The 21294-nt window shown below is 41.9% G+C and overlaps 1 protein-coding gene across 1 annotated transcript in view; it reads right to left on the reverse strand.

Annotated features, from left to right (window-relative positions):
* Nucleotides 1–21294, reverse strand: part of LOC138246925 (serine protease 27-like) — a 187053-nt gene that overhangs the window by 126411 nt on the left and 39348 nt on the right. Inside the window, exon 2 of the mRNA XM_069201672.1 lies at nucleotides 10172–10499. Coding sequence (XP_069057773.1) covers nucleotides 10172–10499 — 328 coding nt within the window. The remainder of the gene's footprint in view (nucleotides 1–10171; nucleotides 10500–21294) is intronic.

Consider the following 21294-nt stretch of genomic DNA (forward strand, 5'->3'; position numbering starts at 1 on the left):
GTTTATCGTAGCTGTGTGACTCTCTTACCTTGACTAGAGTGAGGGTCCCTACTTTGACAGGGTGCAAGCCACTGTCGAATAGAGACCCCATTTCTAATAGACAGTTTTGAAGGCATTAGTTGAAAAGACTGCCTTCTATGATTAAAGACATGAGCTGCGATTAATAGGAAGATGAAACATATCTCAGAATTGTGACCATTAGTGAAAAACAGATCAACAATCCCAACATCCTGGAATAAACATTTGTCTAAGAATTCATACCTACACCCCTAGCATCTACGTGAGAGCACAGCAGTGATACTCCTTTCTGCCCATACTAGACCATGTAAAGGGTCCACGCCCCATACCTGAGCACATGGGTCTGCTGGCTGTCTCCTCAGTTGGCTATAGAAACCAGGCCTGGATCACCAAAGCTGCAAAGTGACATGCAGCACAGAGTGGCTGCTCTGGCTAGAATGGCCTCTGTAACCTCCTTTGGCATGTGTGATGTTTTTACAATAAAACGTGTTATGTTCTGAGGACAGGTGTGAGTGATAATGTGTCTTGGTGGCGAGGCTCGCTCCGTGCTTTCGTGGTGACAATACTAGATAAACTATTATGTGCAGCCTTCAGCAGAGGGTGAAATGTTGTGGAAAGAAACTAAGAACAATGCTTTTGCAGAAAAGCAGTTGATTAGAAAATAAAACATCCAGCTAGAAGCAGGGCATGCTAAAATGGAATAAAACGAATAATTGAAATACCTGGGTAAAAGGGCAAAGGCCACAGGCCTAAGCTAAAATAAATGTGCCCAAGTAAGGTGCTGAAAATTAACCCACAATATTGCTATGCACTATAAGTACATTGAATATGCCAGTCGAATGTAGGCTAATTTTACCACATTTTAGGGAGGGTTGAAAGACGGAACAATGCATGCACTTACCACACATGCATTACAAAGTTGTAAGTAAAATGCATGCATCATTACAACACATAATCAAAACCACAATTTTTTTATCACGCATATGCCTTTAACGCGCATGCCTTTACCATGAAAATTTCATTTTAAAGGCATGGTTGGTAAAGGCATATTTGTGGTAAAAAGTAAACATTTAAGTGTAACCTATATGTGTAACTATATATATATTTGGATTTGTTTAAATACAACGATGGTGCCCGGCATATGGTTTTGATTCTGAAGATAGCAAGGAGATACGTATCTCTTGCCTATGTACACACACTGGAAGATTTTATGACAAAGGAGTCGGACTTCCAAAGCGCCTAGTGCTCTCTTCACTTAAAACATTACCTATTTTGCTGATGTGGCCCTGATTCTCGGGGCCCGGAGACTTTGCTCTTTCTACAGTTTGTTTACTTTACGAGGCACGGTGAGCACAAGATAATTTTTAGATCTCATTTTAACTGGGAACATGGAGATTGTGTTTACACACGGGGATTTGAGATGCACGTTCGGCATTTCCATTTAGAAGAACTGTGAATTCATGCAGGAATGCGCTTAAACATCATATGCTCGACAAATCAGTATATTGTTTTTTTGAATCCGAGGATGTAATATTTTTTAAGAACGTGACACTTTGAGCATGAAGTCAACCCGTATATTTATAATCCAGTATTTCACACGTTTTCATTCAGCAGTAAACATGAACATGCAGTGAAGGAGCACTGCTTCCTTTGGCTTGCAGCTGAAAGTTATCTGGGAGTTACTAACATCGGCATAGAACTGTGATTTCATTCAGGAATGTGTTGTATTACCACATGCTCTATAAATCAGCACATTGTCTAACTTTGGATCCGAGGATGGCATATTTTCAAAAACGTGACATTTTGAGCATGTAGCTAATCTGCTGATTTTTGAAACTTTGGATTTCACATACGTTTTCAATTAGCAGTGAAATGAACGTGCGGCGAAGGAGAAGCCTCTCCATTTGGCTCACAGCTGAAAGTTATATGGGAACTATAAATACCAGCATCCTGCTCGTCTATTAAGATGGCAGAAACCACCAGGAAGAAGACGGATGTCGAAACGCGTCGTGGTGCCAGATATAGCCTCAACCAGCATTAAGAGGAATAAATGTGCAGTTGATTGCAATCTCCGGGAGTGCAGCGTTTTCTTCTCCTTGTGTTATATTTAGGGTTTGGTCCTTTACCCTAACGCAGCACCGGCAGTTAGGCACATCGTTGTTCCAGGACCGACACTTTGGATATATATATATATATATATATATATACACATTTACACACCTTTTCACCCAAAAACCCCTGCCACCCTAAACCCCAAGAATTCCCTTACCACCCAAAACCCCAAACCCACCCTAAACACCCCTTATCACCCAAAACCCATACCCACCCTAAAACCTTAAAAAGCCCTTATTACCCTAAAACCCATACCCATCCTAAGCCCCAAAAATGTCCTTACCACCCAAACACCCATACGCACCCTAAAACCTAAAAATACCCCTACCACCTCAAAGCCCATTCCCACCATAAAACCTAAAAAATGCCCTTACCACCCCAAAACCCATACCCACCCTGAAACCTAAAAATACCCTTACCACCCAAATCCCATACCGACCCTAAAAGCTAAAAATGTCCTTACCATCTCAAAAACCATAAGCACCCTAAAACCTAAACTACTCTTACCACTCCAAAACCCAAACCTACCCTAATCACACCTTACCACCCCAAGTTCCATACCCACCATAAACCCTAAAAGTGCCCTTACCACCCTTAAATTCATACCCACCCTTAAATCTAAACACCTTTTACCACCCAAAAACACACCCACCATAAAACCTAAAAGTGACCTTACCACCTAGACACCCATACTCACCCTAATACCCCTCACCACCCCAAAACCCATACCAACCCTAAAACTTAAAAATGCCATTACTACCTCAAAAGCTATTTCCATCCTTAACCCGAAAATGTCTTACCACCCAAAAAGCCATACCCACCCTAAAACATAAACCTGCCCCAACCACTCCAAAACCCATACCCACCCTAAAACCTAAAAATACCCTTACCATCCTAAATCCCATAAGCACTTAAAACCTAAAAATACCCATACCACATCAAAACCAATACCCACCATGAATTCTAAAAAATACCCTTACCACCCCAAATCCCACACCCACCATAAAACCTAAAAATGCCCTTACCATCTCAAAACCAATACTCACGCTAAAACCTAAAAATACTCTTACCACCCAAAAATCCATACCCACCGTAATCACTCCTTACCACCCCAAGTATCATACCCACCCAAAATCCTAAAAATGCCCTTACCACCATAAAGCTCATACTACCCTTAAATCTAAACACCCCTTACCACCCACAAACTCATACCCACCCTAAAACCGAAAAATGCACTTACCACCAAAAGACCCATACCCACCCTAACACCTACAAATGCCCTTATCACCACAAAACCAATGCCCACCATAAAACCTAAACATTCTCTTACCACCCCAAAACCCATACTGACACTAAAACTTAAAACTACCCTTACCACCCTAAATCCTATACTCACCCTAAAACCTAAAAATGCCTTCACCACCCTAAAACCCATACTCACCCTAGAACTTAAAAATACCCTTATCTCCTTAAAACCCATACCTACCCTAAAACCTAAACACCCCTTGCCACTCCAAATCACGTACCCACCATTAACCCCTAAAATGTCATTACTACCCAAAAACCCATACCTACTCTAAAACCTAAAAACACCATTATTATCCAAAAACACATACCTACCCTAAAGCCTAAAAATGCCCTTACCACCCCAAAACACATACCCACCCTTAACTCTAAACACTCCTTACCACCTAAAAACCCAACCCACCCTAAAACCTAAAAATGCCCTTACCACCCCCGAAAACCATACCCACCTTAAAACCTAAAAATGCTCTTATCACCCAAAACCCATACCCACCCTAAAACCTAAAAAAGCCCTTACCACCCCAAAACCCATACCCACCCTAAAACCTGAAAAACACCCTTACCACCCCAAAACCCATATCCACCCTAAAACCTAAAAATAACCTTACCACCCAAAACCCATACCCACCCTAAAACCTGAAAATGCCTTTCCCACCGAAAAACCATTACCTACCCTAATCCCTCCAAAACCTATATATATATATATATATATATATATATATATATATATATATATATATATGAAAATACATACATATAATTGTGTGTGTGTGTATATATATATATATATATATATATATATATATATATATATATATACACTAAAACCTCTTAAAACTTACCAGTACTTACCTTTAAAACCTTTACCGCACATACACCTTTACCATTCAAACCTTTGCAACGAAATTCTTTGTTAAGGCATTTGTGGTAAAGGTATATGCTCCGTTGATCACAAGCACTTTGGCACTGGTTAGCAGTGATAAGGCGCACAGAGTCCTAATGATGGCAAAAACATATTATGAAAAATAGGAGGGTGAAGGCAAAATGTTTGGGGAATGATCACCCTAAGGCTGATGGGTCCTACATGTCACAATATTAATTAGTAAAATAAGAGACCAGAGCCAGCGTACGTGCTGAGCAGCCAAGGAGACAAAGGGGGTGATTAAATGTTAATTTCTGGCAGACATCTAGTGTAGTGAGACATTTAGGGGCATATTTATGAGTCCCTAGTGCCACTGGAGCATCATTTTATGTGACGCTCCGGTGGCGCTATGCCCTGCACCTTATTTACAAGGTGGCGTTAAGCCACTTTTTGTGGCTTAACTCCACCTTGTAAATATGGCCCCTACCCACTTTGCACATCACGTGGAATAGACGCGCAATGGGTGCTGTTGTATGTGTGCCACAGCAACACCCATTGCATTTTGATGCTACCCCAGATTTATGTATTTTCATAAACCTGAGGCAGCTCCAAATTTTAACAGCACCCCAGAGGTGGTGTTAGCAAGGTACAACAAGGAGGAATACTTTTTTTCCTTTCTGTTTTTTGCTTTTTCTATGTGTGCTGCATTCTGAAGCACACATTGAAAGAGAAAAATGATAGAAATTATTATTTAGGTGCAGAAAGGTGTCCCTTCCTGCACATAAACAATCTTTCAAAATGACACTTTGGCACTTCTGTGTGTGCTGCATTCTACAGCACCCATAGAAGTGCCAAATCGACATTAGTGTTTGCTTATGTGCAGTAAGGGATACCTTCCTGTACATAAACAATCAAATCTCTCAATGCATTGGCGCTGACAGGTAAATTTAGCACCAGCCCAGGGGGAAATGCAGGGCTGCGCCTTATTCTAATAAATACTTTTCTAAAGTAACGCAGTGCTGGCAATTTTGTCGCAGCACTGCGCTGCGCCACATTTTAGTCAATCTGTCCCTTAATGCCTTATAATCTTCACTAAACACATGTTAATCCTTTTGTTTATGTGTAGCTACATACACAAAAAGAAGCCACACTTTACATATTCACAGTATAATCACTAACCTATATTAGAACATTGGAATGCTGGGGGCTCCATTGAAAACAATGGAGTGCTGAGGGCTTTTACTGGCCGGTAAAAGCCCGCAGCGCCAACATTCCAATGTTCGCTTTGTTCACAGCAAAAGCTGTGAACAAAGCCTCACGGAGCCGGAGGGGATTTTAATCCCCTCGGGCTGCGTGAATTTTTATTTTTTTAATAGAACATTCTGCCCTGTGTGGCAGAATGTTCTAATAACCGTAGAACCCGCCGTAGCGGGCTCTACCGGCTATTAAAGTCCCTCTCCCTTGTTAAATGCCCGAGCCAATTTAACGCGGGGAGCGGGCCTTTAATAGCCGGTAGAGCCCGCTACGGCGGGTTCTAAGGCTATAGTATATTCATTATAAACAAATGTGTATTCTTAATATTGGCCTAATTGTGAGTAAGCCTCAGTTGCTCCAAGCCTTTTCCTTGTTAAACATCAGGTTGATTTCAATATGAGCTTTCATGTTTTTTTCTTGCTACAGGAGCAATGTAATTGTAATTGACACCATGTGTGGGATGAGAATGATCCTCCTGTACTATAAAGTCTGGACCGCTGACACATTTAAGGCCATGCAGCTGTGTGCAACTTTGTTCGTTGGTGGGAACAAGGAGAGTTTACCTGCTCCAAGGAGAATGGCGCAACCTGCTTGTTTCAAGCTTGGCGCTGCCAGCAGCAAGTCATTGAGGAGAGAGTACAATGTATTTTTAACTGTTTTTCTTAAAATAGTACAGGAGATCCTTTCCTGACTTTGCCAAGGGTCTGATACTTGAGATCCTATATTTTTAGTTTTTGAGTCAGACTTTTGAGCACACATGTCCTTTTGTCATTATCAAAAGGTATATTTAATTTGGGGAAGTTCCTTCATGGAACCAATACTTCATCTTTTCTGCATTGTGTACCTTATATGATTTGCATTGTCATCTATTTGATATATATTGGTGGATTGATTATTGTTAGACCTGTGGACCATAAGGTGGTCTTCCCCAAAATGTTTTCCCTCACTCCTCCATTTTTCTGAGCTCATTTTTGTTGGTCCTAGGACCGTGTGCCACTGCTCATCTGTGCTAAAGTGTCTGTGCTCACTCCCTTAAACATGGTAAAGCCAACTTTGCCCAAATTTAGTCCTTTAATTTACTTGTAAGTCCCTTGTAAAATGGTACTACACGGGACTATAAATTATGCAGCATTTAATGTACCACCCACTTCAGCAGCCTTTTAAACGTGTGTCAGATCTGTCATTGCAGCCTGTGTGTGCAGTTTTAAACCGTAATTTCGACCTGTCGAAATTAGCCTTTTGCTAGGCCTTGTCCTTCCTATTTAATATATATATGCCACCTCTAGGTTAGGCTCTAAACATGCCATAGAGCAGAACACCGGTATTTAAAAAGATGTGGATGTACTTTTAAGTTTTACCTGTCCTGGCAGTGAAAAACTCAAATTCATTTTTCATTACTGCAAAGCCTGCCTATCCCACAGGATAACATTGGGTTACCTTATTAAATTTAATAAGTGATAACTTTCAATTGGGAATATGTAGGAATTTTGAGTTTGGTGTATAAATAATTGTAATTTTAAACCATCTTTAATCTTTAATGGCAAAGTCGGATTTTAAGTCACAAATTAAAAAAATTCAACTTTTAGAATGTTGGCATTTTTTTTGTCCCAATATCTTGGTGTCTGCAGCCTATATTCTGGTTCACATGACTAGGTGTAGCTGGCAGTTGGTCTTTGCAAATTGGTCCCTGATAGTGAGAAGGAATAGGTGTTGGCAAGATGGGCCATCTCTGACTTGATGGGGGTCAGAGCTGTTACCTGCCACACTTGCACATTACAAAGCCTCTGCCTCTACCTCAGCACACTCACAAATAGTTTTGTACTGTTTTTTTGTGCCCCCAGACAAGCTGAGGCCAGGGCACAGGGGTAGGAAATTCCAGACATCTTTGGGGGCTGAAACCTCTTGAAACTGTTCCTACTTCAAAGCTAGCATTAATGATAACTAGTGGACCCTCAGACCCAACTCTTCCGTACACCTCTTGACCTGTGGAAGACTCAGTACAGCTGTGCTGCTCTGCTGCAAGAAAGCTGCTACTTTGCTGCCCTGCTACTCTCCTCCTTCACTGCCCAGTTGCCTTAGTGAAAAGGACTGGATCTGCATCTTGAACCGAAAACCACCAGAGTTACTCCAAGAGCTAGTTGGCTGGCCTCCTGATCAGAGCCTCAGGTGCATAAAAGGCCCCATCCACATTGAACCCAGCACCTGGACTCTGACTGTTGTGAGTGTTGCCCCCAAGTGGTGCCACTTTTGTCTTGGACACTTGGAAGTGAGCCTGAAGTTCTCTGCCAGCCGGATGTTGTCTCTTGGGCAGAACTGATGCAGCACGATGAATCTCCTTGCAGCTCTGCATAAGATGTGCCACTGCACCATACATCACTGATGCAGGACATCGCATCACAGCCTACGGTTCATCGGAACGTCTAATATGCAACACATACATTGGAATTCACACTGCAAGCCTCCTTTAAAGACACCCTTAATAACGACACAGGACCTTGCATTGCAAGACTCATCAATAGCTCCATCGGATCCAGTGCTGCTGACGCATCCCCAGCATAGGACCTCACATCTGCCCACAGGTCATCTGAACGGCTTCTGCACAAAACACTATTTGTGACTTCACCCTGACAGAAATTGTGGTTGCTGCTTGAGTAGGGTTTATCCCTCTCACCCAGTAACCTAATTTCCTACAATTAACAATACTGAATTTTATGTTTACCTAAGAAATTAATTTACTAAATGAATAAAGCCGTCTGTAATTTTGACCAATTTGCTAATGAACCTTAATGATTTGGAAACCATCCTCTCGTGAAGTCAAATAGGTTTCACTGTAATTTGAAATTGATGCACTGATGTTAGCTCCAGGAATACACATTCAGCAAATAACCAACATTCCATACTACCAGTGAAGCAATGTATTTGATGATTACACTAGACCCCTAAAGAATAGAAAATTATGCTGTATCACATGCTTCATCCACCATACTTGAAATAACTCTGCAGAGTGATGAAGAAAGAGGAAGGGTGTAGGAAATTCACCTTTTCTGGTTGGTCGTCCTGTTTTTGCCATTTGCTGAACTCTGTATTTTTGCCAGCTTTACAACTCTTAACACTTCAATCCTACTAACTAATGGTAAAGTGTTGGTGCCCTCCTTTTAAATATGGTTGAATTGGCATATTTCTATTTGGTATATATAACTTGACTTATAAGCCCCTAGTAAATGATAACACATATACCAAGGGCCTGGAAGTTAAATGACTCTAGTGGAATGCAGCACCTATTGTGCCATCCGTTGCAATGGCAGTACAAACATCGCTTCAGACCTATCAATGTAGATTGACTGTAGCAATTTAATATCTGAAATTTGACCTGTGAAAATAGATAATGTGGACAGCTCTAACCCTCCCTTTTTAGTATTTATCAGTCCCCTATGCAGGCCTTGTAGCCTACCATGCAGGGTATATGGTATTGAAAATTAGGACACATTTAATGTTAACCTATCCTTTCAGTTACTAGCTCCCAAAAGCTTTTTTTCACTGTGGCAGACCTAGCTGGCCTATGTAGAAGACCAGGGTACAGATTAAAAGCCTAATTATGTATCTAGGATTGGCAGTGGCTAGAAAAATAAACAACTAGTTTAATAGTAAAAATCCAATTTAACAATGAAGGTGGGTTTTTAATCAATATTAAGGTAACCAAACTTTTAGAAATGTACTTTTTCCCTGCCTGAAGTTCCTGGAGGCTACTTTGCATAAACATGCACACTGGGACATTTACAGAAAGGAGTGGTCTAGGAGGAAGTTACAGTTGGTATTCCCTCCCGGAGCATCAACAATACATTTGAAAAAAAAGACTGGGAAGGGGGAAGCAAAGGAGAAATGGGGCAAGTAAAGATTTCCTACAGGTGGCATTGGTGAACAATGAAAGGGCTGGGGAGTAACAGACTTGGGTGTTATAATAAAAGCCAAGCAATATGGGAAGAGGTGGTAGAAGGAACAGAGCTTGAGAGTGAGGGACCAACACATAGATCATGGGGTTTGGGATGTGAAGAGTGTTGCAGACTATAGATCTGAGGAGTAGTGAGGAAGACACACATGCATTCCCATTGAATTCTAAAAGCCAAAGAAAAAATAATTTCATGAATTTAAGTTGTGAAGGAACTCAAGTCATCCAAACATAAGCATGGTAAACAGCCTGTACTCCAGGGGATGGACAAACACAAGAAGAGGAAAAATGCCATGGAATACAAAATGAGATTGAAAATAAAGACAACCACTGATAATTCATGGGCCGACCAAATGTCACTTTAAGTATTTCACACAGTAGGTCTTTTGGTATCAGGTAGGTAAAGCCAAGACCTAAAAAAGGCAAGCACAGTATAGGCACAGATAACCAATGCCAGAGAAAATCTGTGATATTTTTCTTACCAGAAAGCCTACAAGACAGACTGTTAGTGGTATTTTGAAGGTAAAGTAGAAAACATACGAAGATCAAACTAAAAAAAAATCATAAAGAATGTTTCAAAATGTTACACTAAACCAGTTTGTTCATTGAACAGTTTGTTAATCTATAAAAAATAAATAATATTAAGATAAAATTAGTACTGGGAGAAAGATAACCTCGTTTTTGGTGTGTCGTGCTAGTGCTCTTCTCTGTAGTAATAGTAGCAGCAGGAGAAATCACTGTTGTAGTCGTTGCATCAGATGTTCCTTTTGAGACAGTAGTATTGGATGCAGTGGAGACTGGATTAGTGTTTACTACTTGCAACACGGCTAACTGTGTAAATCCAATGTCTTGTACATATTGTGCTATCCAGTCTGCGTAGTAAGACAAGCGGGTGTAGACGCCTGGGTATCTGGGCAGAGCACAGTTTTCTCCCCAGCTCACAATCCCAGCTAGAAGCCAGCTTCCGGCAACTTGGCATACTAAAGGACCACCAGTGTCTCTCTGAAACAAAAGAGATCAATATTACCATTTCAATTTATTTTATTTTTAAAGAATGCAAACCAAGACATATCAGAATTCCCATAAAAAAATTCTGCTTTACATATGATGAGGCAAAAAAGTACTTTTTCCCATTTGAACATGTTGCCAGGAATCTGGAACACCTGGTTAATGCTTGTACCACGTCTGCCAGCCTAAATTTCACAATTTGATTGCATTGTAATTGGCTAGTAACAATGGGGACAGGGCGGAGCCACAGACAGGAGCCGGTCTTTGGACACTCACAATTTCTAAGATGTCACAACAAACCTCCTATAACGATCTAAAATATCTAGGGTCATAATTTCAGATTTTAGGGAGTTTGATTTCCTAATGGCCCTCCTATGTCCTGGGAAGATTTAAAACCCTATGGAATCAGCGTTTCCAGAGGGCTCACACATAAAGCGGAAATCTATGAACAATGGTTTCCAGCTCACTGTTGTAAAGTGGCTTTTCACTGGTTAGCTATCTATGTGATTAGCATTGAAATCATGTGCTGCACAGTAATAGCGTATGTTAACGCGTCCCGCCCTAGGTAATTTACTTAGTCTGGTACTCGTTCTAGGCCAATGAATCTTTTGACCCTGATTGGAGACACCTTAAGACGAGATAACTACTCAGCATTTCAATCAATAAATCGATATCTCATCAATATTCAAAGTAATAAATCAATCAGATTAGTTAATCACTTCAATATGAATTTTTAACGCAAAGCAACCTCTCAGCCATGAATAGCCACACAAATTTAGTAAAATTTATGATATTTATTCCCTATTGGTTACACTCTTCTAGCAAGTTTATTAGTCGCAACACCAGAAAACACATCAACAATGTTATAATGTGGCAACTCGAATAAGATTTAAGCAAAGCGAAGATTATAAACATTAGAACAAAACACGGCGTCAACATGTATCTATTTAGCAAAGTATCATTAGCGCATCTTATTCAACATAGCAAAGATTCAGTCATTTTGTCTGTTGCACCCAATATTAGTGAACTCCTTGCCTAACCTTGAACTAGCATCAGCATGTTGGGCTTCATGCAAAACAATTTAGTAACACAAATTTTGAAAACTCTGATTATGGTCTCTGTCAAAAGCAGTTGGTACCTAGAAAGGAAAGGAAAGCAGACAATTACAATTTCATAATCATATAGTTACCCTCAGTGATGGGTCAGCATACAGGGTCAGTCTTTGTCCTCAGGATAGTAGTCGATCCACCATCAGCCAGGATAGAACAGCAAAGTCTCAGCTAACGGGGCAGAAAGTTCTTCCCTCTTAAGGAGGAGAAGAAATAGATATTGGGCAAGACAAGGTGAGGATGGTTTGAAGAATCAAAGTAGCAAAGGCAAAGATGGAATTCCAGAGCAACAGCAGGGGTGTCCCTCTAATGGCTGATGTCTCCTTGTAATGCGACGTTAAATTGAATTTGCCAGACAAACCTCTAATTTCCCATTTGTCGGTAGTTGGTGCAACACTGTCTCTATCCAATGGTTGTGTGGTCACCTTACTCGAATTTTCACCTAAGACAGTTATCATACAGTTCATTGGCTCCTGTGATTTACGTCTTCATCGGGTGAGATGGCAGGTAGAAAAAGTTACACGCACAACTCCAGTCAGTAGCTCCATTGTCTTTACCAGCTCAGGCGACCTTGTACCTGTCGCGAATTACACTGTTGCATTAAACAAGAATGTCTCCTTGAGCAAGTCGGGTCTCATGAGAAAGAATTTACTATGGTTACACACATTTCTAGCTTCTGGAAAAGTACAGCTTTATGTCCTTCAGGAAGACAGCACATTGCACGTTAGAAAACACATTTAATATGAGACCAGGCAGCTAGGCCCAGACTCTTGCTAACTAAGGCCTAATGATTTATTCAGCAAAACCTTAACCTATAATTCTTAAATGCTTCACAGAATCATACATTAGTACATTAACAATCCATTATTAATCAATTTCGTTAGTCATCGTTTACATTGGTGGCCACTCCCCGTGGGCACATTTCAAATGCGTACATTAGAAACATATTAATGTGTTTTCTATGCAGCTTCATTGTACATTATTTTGCAAGCAGTTCATGTTAATTTTGATTATGAAAGCTACGCTCCACCACGTGTGAACTGGCAGTCTGATGTATATATTTACAGCTGATGATTCATGCCTTGCCAAAGGCCATTGGCACAGGTGCTGCAGAATTATATATTCACAAGGTAAATGATGTAGTTCTCTTTGCCTATGGAATACTCCCACTGTAGAAGTAGGATGGGATTGCATATGCCCCCAGTAGGAGTGGAGACAGGATTTGAGCATAACTCCAGGGCCTAAGGTTTCAGTATGTTTAAAAAATATATCTTTAATGGCAGTTACATTTTCCAAAACATCACTACCATCAGTATATTAATGCAAGCTTCTGCATATTAAATAGCATGATTATAACTGAGCTCACACATTTATGGCACTGTGACATCAACTTACATTTCTCAAAATGCTGTACATAGAAATGGTATAGTTGTGGTTCTACATATACTCTCTTGTTTCCCTGCCCTCTTCCTGTATCAGAGATCTGCCAGTTATAGTAAATGTAGTGTGGCAAGTGAGGTGACAAGACTGTGTATGAGGTAGGTGAGCTGGACTAAATTTAATGTTGTGCATGAATTATAAATGTAGGGCCTTATTTATCCTTTTTGGTGCAAAACTGCACTAATGCAGTTTTGCACCAAAACGTTTTGCACTGGCTTGCACCATTTTTTAGCACCAGCTGGGTACCATATTTTTGGAATGGTGCAAGCCAGGGCTAAGGGTAGGTTAGTGTCAAAGAAATGACCTTAGGCAGGTTAGAGTCAAAATAAATGACTCTAACCAGATTAGCGTCATTTTTTGACGCTAAGGGGAATATTTATACTCTGCACTGAATTAGCGTCATTTTTTTTTACTCTAATTCGGTGCAAAACTAACTCCATATTTATACTTTGGTGTTTTGGTTAAATAAAGATGGGTTTCACATCCTAGTGTCAAGAGTCATTCAGTTGAGTGTTGTTAAGGGGAGTGTCATAGAGTATTTTGGAGGACAGCGTTAACAGTCTAGTGTCATAAGTCTAGTTTTTTAGAGTGGAATAGATGAGTGGAGTAGAGTGGTGTGGTGAAGCATATAGTGGAGTAAAGTGGTAATCAGTTGAATGGCAAGGTGTGTGATACTGAATTGGAGTGTAACAGAGTAGAGTTGGATGTTGTTCATTGGAATGGCATGTTGTAAAGTACAGTAGATTGTCATACAGTAGATTGCAGTACAGTGGAGTGTCGTCATCTGCAGTGTCATGGAGTGGAGTGTCAACACCTAGAGTGTCATCAAATAGATTGTTCTACAGTAGGCTAGAGTGGAAAAGAATGTTGCACAATGTAGTGCCATAGAGTGGAGTACAGTGGAGTAGTGTTGTACAGTTTAGTGTTGTGGAGAGCCATCCAGTAGAGTGGTGGACAGTCTCATACAGTGTAGAGTTCCATACACTGGAGTGTAGTCTACTCACTCCATTCTATGCTATTCCAGTGTATAAAACTTAACTCTATGGCACTCCACTGTATGATATTCCACTCTACCCCACTTCAATGCCTACCACTCCATTCTACACCGCTCCACTGGTCGCTATTCCATTCTATACCCCTCCACTATACACCACTTCACTTTATATCACTCCACTCTACACTATTCCACTGTGTGCTACTCCACTCTATGCCTGTCCACTCTATCCCATTCCACTGTATACCATGCCATTGTATGCCACTCCACTGTAGACTACTCCACTCATCAATATTCCACTCATTGCAATTCCACTATCTGCCACTCCACACTGTTCCACTGTATGCTAGTCACCTCTACATCACTCCACTCTATACTATTCTAAAGTATGCCACTCCACTGTACACTACTACACTCTGCAACACTGCACTGTATGTTATTCCACTAGTCCCCACTCCACTGTATGCCACTTCACTATATGCCACTCCACCGTATGCCACTCCAAATTATACTTTTCCACTGTATGGAACTGCACTCTATGACACTTCACTGTATGCTATTAGACTCTACATCATTACACTCTAACCCACCCCAGCATAGGGCACTCCACTATATGGCACTCCACTATAGGTTACTCCACTATGCATTACTCCACTCCGTGCTTTTCCACTCTGCAATACTCCACTGTACAACACTCCATTCTACTGTATTTGACTGTTGGCACTCCACTAGGCCACTCTATTGTATGTTACTCCACTCTATGCCACTCAACTTTATGCCACTCCACTCTGCACCACCCCACTCTATGCCATTCCACTGTAAGCCATTTAACTGACCACCACTCCACTCTGACCCACTACACTGTACGCTACTCCACTCTACACCAATCTACTCTATGCTATACCATTGTATGTAAGTCCACTGTAAACCACCACACTCTATGCGATACCACTATGTGCCACTTCACTTGAGTCTAACCCACTCAATGGCACTCCACTATATGCCACCTCACTCTACACCATTCCACTCAATACTATTTTACTGTATGTCAATTCACTGTACACCACTCCACTTTAGCCAGTCCACTTTCAATGCTCCATTCTATTCACCATAACTCTACGCTATTCCACTGTACACAACTCCAGTCTCTGCTACTCCAGTCTGTGCTATTCCACTCTATAAAATGACATTGTAAATATACCTTTAGATATTTAATATCTGTATAGTTCAATTTGGGCTAGTGTAGAAAGAATGAATAAAGTTTTCCTAAATATAATTTAAATATATACTTTTTTTCCAAACAACGAGATGGTGAGGTGCCCAGATTATGGACTGGGGCTTGCTCTGTGGCATCACTACCATCTTTATCTCTCCACTCCAGTCAGCGCTTTACTGTGAACAGGAAACAAGCCACACTAGTGAGATCAGTTCCTCAGATTACTGGCAGAAATTAGGAAAACGCAACATGTTTTGACCGATCTTCATTCTTGATCACGTGACATGTAGTTACATTTCGTCATATTTCAAGGACTACAGCCACCATAGACATAGAGAAAAGAGTGTGCTTTGAAAACAAAATGTTCAATCATGAACATACACCAAAATAAACAATCAAAATAGTGCATTCCATTCTAACTTCCCTAAATTTACTCAGTCATGCTGAAATTTTTGTATCACCCAATTTGATTAATTCTCAAGGTCACATTTTAGTTTGTACAAAGAAATATGACCCAATTGTTCACAACTAATGATCACCTTTACAATGTGCAGACTTTCCTAAAAAATGTAAGAGGTCATGATTGAAAAATGCATTCCTAGATGGGAGAATTGACACATTAGGAGCTAATGATTATTCAATTAGGACCCACTCACATCATTTAGTATATAACGTAGGCCATTACATATATCTAAGCAAGAGTCAAAGTGAAAAATTCAGGCTAATAGCCATACTAAATCGCAAATTCTAAGTAATGGCAAAGTGACCAAATATTTCAAAACTGGCTATAGTAGACTCCTAGAAATATGTTGTGGGGGGGAAGCGCTTGTAGGACACATGACTTGGGGCCTTGAACCTGGGGTGGGACCACATCCCCCAGTCTCCCTTGCTGGCATCTTGCGCTTTTAAGTGCTCGTAGACCCCTGCAGCGTGGGACGTGCTTGGAGGACCCACGACTTGGGGCCTTGAACCTGGGGTGGGACCACGTCCCCCAAACACCCTTGCTGCCATCTCGTGCTTTTAAGCGATCGTAGGCCCCCGCATCACGGGACGCGCTTGGAAGACACACGACTTGGGGCCTTGAACCTGGGGTGGGACCATGTCACTCAGGCTCCCTTGCTGCCATCTCACGCTTTTAAGCGCTCGTAGGCCCCCCGCAGCATGGGACGAGCCTGGAGGACACACGACTTAGGGCCTTGAACCTGGGGTGGGACCACATCTTCCAGGCTCTCTTTCTGCCATCTCGCACTTTTAAGTGCTCGTGGGCCCCCTCAGCGTGGGACGTGCGCGTGACGCGCCTGGGCATGCACCCGGGCAAACCCTGGGCCAAGACGGGCCCGTCTTCGCCCGTCATCATCTGACAGAGGCTGGGCTGGGCGTTACTATCTTCTAGAGTAGTAAGCTTATAACTTTAAGATTTGCTTAAAGCTTGACTTACCCGTTTTTACACACCCTCTGTTGTTTACTATTTTTTCATCTAGAGATGGGGAAACAGAAGGCTGCTCATATTAGTGGCTCAAACAAATCAAGGAAATGGTCTAAAAATAAAATGAGCCTTATATCTAACCAAGGAAGCCACTCCCTAGAAGAGATAGATATCTTAATTGAAGAAGCAGAAGCCATTTTAAGGAATAATTTGAACTTACCACCTTTAAAACTGGATCCCCCTGTTATAAAAATCCCAGATATATTTAAGAAAAAGCAACTGCAGCCTAATCCACCTAGGGAGACTGAATCAAAGATGATCCTTCAAGCTCCAAGGTCGAAACTTCCTCCAGTGCAGTGCAGTGGGTTGGATGCTGTACTGTACACTACAGGTGGCCTTCCTGTGGGGGATGAGGCTCCCTGTCCTCCCCTGAGACCTGAGGTTTCGGTGACGTTAAATATCCAGTGTTTTAACCGGTATGGACCTCTGGGGAAGGAAGAAGGACCCTGCAACATTGTCACACATGCACACACTGGGACATGCACAGATGTTGAAGATGCGATCAATTCACCACCGGGTATGGATAGATCGCCGATGCTGCACGGTAACCTTGATTTGGCCTTTGTTCACCTCAAGTTAGACGAAGTGAAGAATCTGGTGTTGACATTGATTAACCAATTGACAAGGGAACCTGGGTTGTTGTGTGGCTGTAGGCGTCCTTGACCAAGTTTGGATGTGCCCTACCCTGTCATGTGGGGGTTACCCACTGTTCCAGCTCTATCTGAACCCAGGCCTCAAGTATTCACAGCCTGGTTCCATTTCCCTTTCCACTTTACCTGTTTTCCTTATTGAAGGATCACAGGCCCCCCTTGAGGCCACTAGACGCATGTGCGCGACCGGTACCAAGGGTTGGAATTCTACAGGGCCTTATAGATCTGGTAAAATTAAATTTGCAGATTATATTGAGTATCCTGGGGGGGTGGTTGGTTCCCAGGTGCTGAGTGGAGCAGTCATCTCACCAACTTATCATACCAAGCCTCCTGATGATGCCCCACATCAGGTAGGAACGAGATGCTTAGCACCCAAGAAACAGGCCCGAGTCCCTGGGAACCAAGGAGGTACCTTGTTTATGGTTGAAGTACCCAAGTTGCCTCCGGGGTCTGTGGAAACTAAGGATTTCATGCTAAACAAGGTTATTTATTGGTTGAGAGTCCAGCGTTACTGCCTCTCTGTTATTCAAGCAGATATTTTGGAGGTGGGTAGACATTGTCAGTCTGGCACTAAATTTGATTTTATTTCCATTCGTTTTGTGGACAGGTTGTTAATGGATAATCTTATTGATTTTGAATTGCGCACTTGCTATCTTAAAAAGTCTAGTGGGGCTGGTATTAGACTCAAATCCTCTCCTCTCTCTGCTAGTTTGCCCACAAATTGCAGAGATCCAATTGGTGGGAAGGCTGACACTAGCCATAAGTGTGCTTTGGCCTTGGCTGGAAACAATTCGCATTTACCATCAGATATTGATTGACTATCCACTGACTCCAACCTGACAATTTCTACTTGGGGTTTGGTGGGTAGGCTTGGGGTGTCTAACAAGTCTGTTGATTATGGGGCAGCCCAGTGCCCTGACTCCAACCTAACAATTTCTATTTGGGGTTTGGTGGGTAGGCTTGGGGTGTTCAACGAGTCTGTTGAAGCCCAGTGCTCTGGGCCCACTGACTTGGGAACTAGTGCTGAACTTTTTATTATGTCTTGGAATTTGGCTGAGCTGGGCAGGAAACTGCTGGACCCTGAATGGTTTAATTACATAAACAAGCAGGATATATGCTTATTCCAGGAGACTTGGGCTGTGGACACTGTCTTCCTGGATGGGTTTTTATCATATCAGATGATGGCCCTACCGGCAGGTGGAAATACTGGTCGCGCCAAGGGAGGTTTATTGATATTGCTTAACAGGAGGTTGCAGTGCAACCATCTTGTATTCAAAATTGATTACCCGGATTTACTAGGTGCGCAGCTTGAATTTAATAGAGGTTTCAAGGTTATTATAATTAATACTTATGCAAGGTCAGTGCCGCGAGGACTGGAGTCTCAGACCTTGATTCAGTTGTCTGAATATTTAGATACCGTCTCCCAACACCAAGGTAGTGATTGTAGGGGATATGAATTGCACATTTGAACCCTCTTATTTAAGAAATGACCTAACAGTCGAAGAGGACGAACAATAGGGTATTCCTCGTTTGGCGAATGAGCAATCCTACAACTGCTCCTGTTTTGCCCTACAGTTGACATCACTGTGCCTTAAGTACGGTCTTAGGGCCTGTAATGGTCGAACGCACTCTGATTCAAACATTGCCCCCACCTTCAAACAAGGCCAGTCGTCCAGTGTTATTGATGACTTTTTATTGGATGTCAGGTTATGGCAAATGTTGGAGGATATGACGGTGGATTTTCGCCATGACAGTGGCCATAACTCCCTGCTCCTTACTTTACATAGTGTTGACTTTAGGAGGTTCTTACATACTCATCACACTGTTGTGTTGGAGCCATACTTGGATAACAGTCATACTCATGTAAGTTGGTCCAACCCATATATGATTAGGGAGATCTACAAATTGTTTATTGATGCTATGGCCGATTATGAGGGACATGAGGTTGCCAATATTCCAATTCTTACTTAATATTCATGAGACAATGACACACAAGTTACAGAATATTTTTTACAAGAAAATACCCACTAAGGAATTTGATCAACCATTAAAAAAAGGGAGTGGTTTAACAGGGATTGCTCGAAGGCTAAACTTGCACTAAAGCTAGCCATTGTGTCCCGTTCTCAGGGGGCGATCAGAACAGCCAGACTGGCCTACTATATAGCACAGGCAAAGAAAAGCCAGGATAAGTTAAATGGGTAGAGTCTGTTGGATGCTGCCAGACACATTGACAACATGTTTTTTGGGAAATTTCTGTCTGATAGAGATAGAGAGGGTAAGAACATAATTTGTACTCATATCCAACCTGAGAGTTGGGTTGATCATTTTTCTAATCTTTATGCACTGCCCTGTAATTCCTCCCCTTATAATCTTTATTCCCAGAAGCCATGGAGGCTGATATTTAAGGCAATTTTTTAGTTTTCACTACCTCCCCTGGGCTATAATAAAAAAGAAAGGGAATCCGTTTTTGACTTCCTTTAGCCCCGGGGATCACCACCTAGCCGGGATTATGATTGTTGAAGGGGGGCCACTGATGGCTCTGGGGACCACCACCCCCCAGGGCCGGCTCCTGCTATGTCCTGGGAGTGCCCATTTACTTAAAGCAGCTCATTGGTTGCTAAAGCAATGGCATCACTAGGGAGGCCTTGAGGCTTCCCCTGGGGTCTCAGATAGCCCTTAAGGGCACAAGATAAAATATATAAAAAATATGGAGGGACCATGGGTGACCCTTCAGGGTTCCTCCGCGATCCCAATTGGCCCATAAAGGGCTAAAAAAATCAACAAAAAAATGAATAGCTCAGTGTGATGGTCACAGACCTTCACCCTGAGTGTTCGAGCCCAGCTGGACTCGTTTCCCTCCTTTCTTTTGTTACAAATGTTTACGGATCATACTGAAAGGTTATTCTACTCTTTTTAAATGACAAATACATTTTCCTTTTTAATTTGTCCAGAAATATCTCACTCAAGTATATCATATATTATATAAAGGCCTAAAAACCTTTCTATCTCTCTCACACCCACTCAAATAACCCACTCAGACACACACGCACCAACTCACAGACCCACTGAGACCCTTGTACACCCACTCACAGCCCCAGTCAGACCTTCACACAATGACTCACAGTCCCACTTAGCCAGTTAGGCTCCCACTCACTGACCCACTCAGACACTCACACACTCACTCACAGACCCACTGTCACTTTCATGCACCCACTCACAGACCCGTGCTCACAATGACACACCCATTAAAACACTGATGTATGCACTCTCATACCCAGAAAAACTGTCTCACCATCATATAACCCTCTCACACCTATTCTGACACCCAGAGAGGCCTCAGCTACTTCTGCAGTGCACAGCCCTTGGTCTGTGCACAGCAATGGGTTGGGTGGTTAGAGAGGGTGGCTGCAGAGACAGGCTGCAGGCCAGCCCTCACAGGCGAAGGCTGTGCATGGTGCAAGGCTGGGTGCCTTTAGGGAGTTGGCCTGTTGCCAGCCGCCACCGCGCACAGCCAAAGCAGATGTGCGGCAGTTGAAGGATTAACGTATAGTAATGAAAATTACCATATGTTAAAAAAAACATAGAAATTCACTGAAATAACAAAGGTTACAGGGACTTTATAGTTAGGAAACTGAATTTAAAAAAAATCAAAATTCAGTTGAAAAACCAAAGCTTACAGGGGCTGACATTTTCAACATACAAAACCATAGAAATTCACCAGTTATAGTTAGGGTTACCTCAAGTAACTATAACTCGTGCCCTAAGGTAACTATAACTCGCTACGTCAACATGCACTGCTATTTACCCCCCAAATTATGACACTCATGACATCTTTGATATTTTTTTATCTTTAATAATTGATAAAATGAATGTAATATTTGCAGTAACATGTTT

The sequence above is a fragment of the Pleurodeles waltl genome, chromosome 7 (assembly GCF_031143425.1).
Source record: "Pleurodeles waltl isolate 20211129_DDA chromosome 7, aPleWal1.hap1.20221129, whole genome shotgun sequence".
In the NCBI taxonomy this organism is placed as follows: Eukaryota; Metazoa; Chordata; class Amphibia; order Caudata; family Salamandridae; genus Pleurodeles; species Pleurodeles waltl.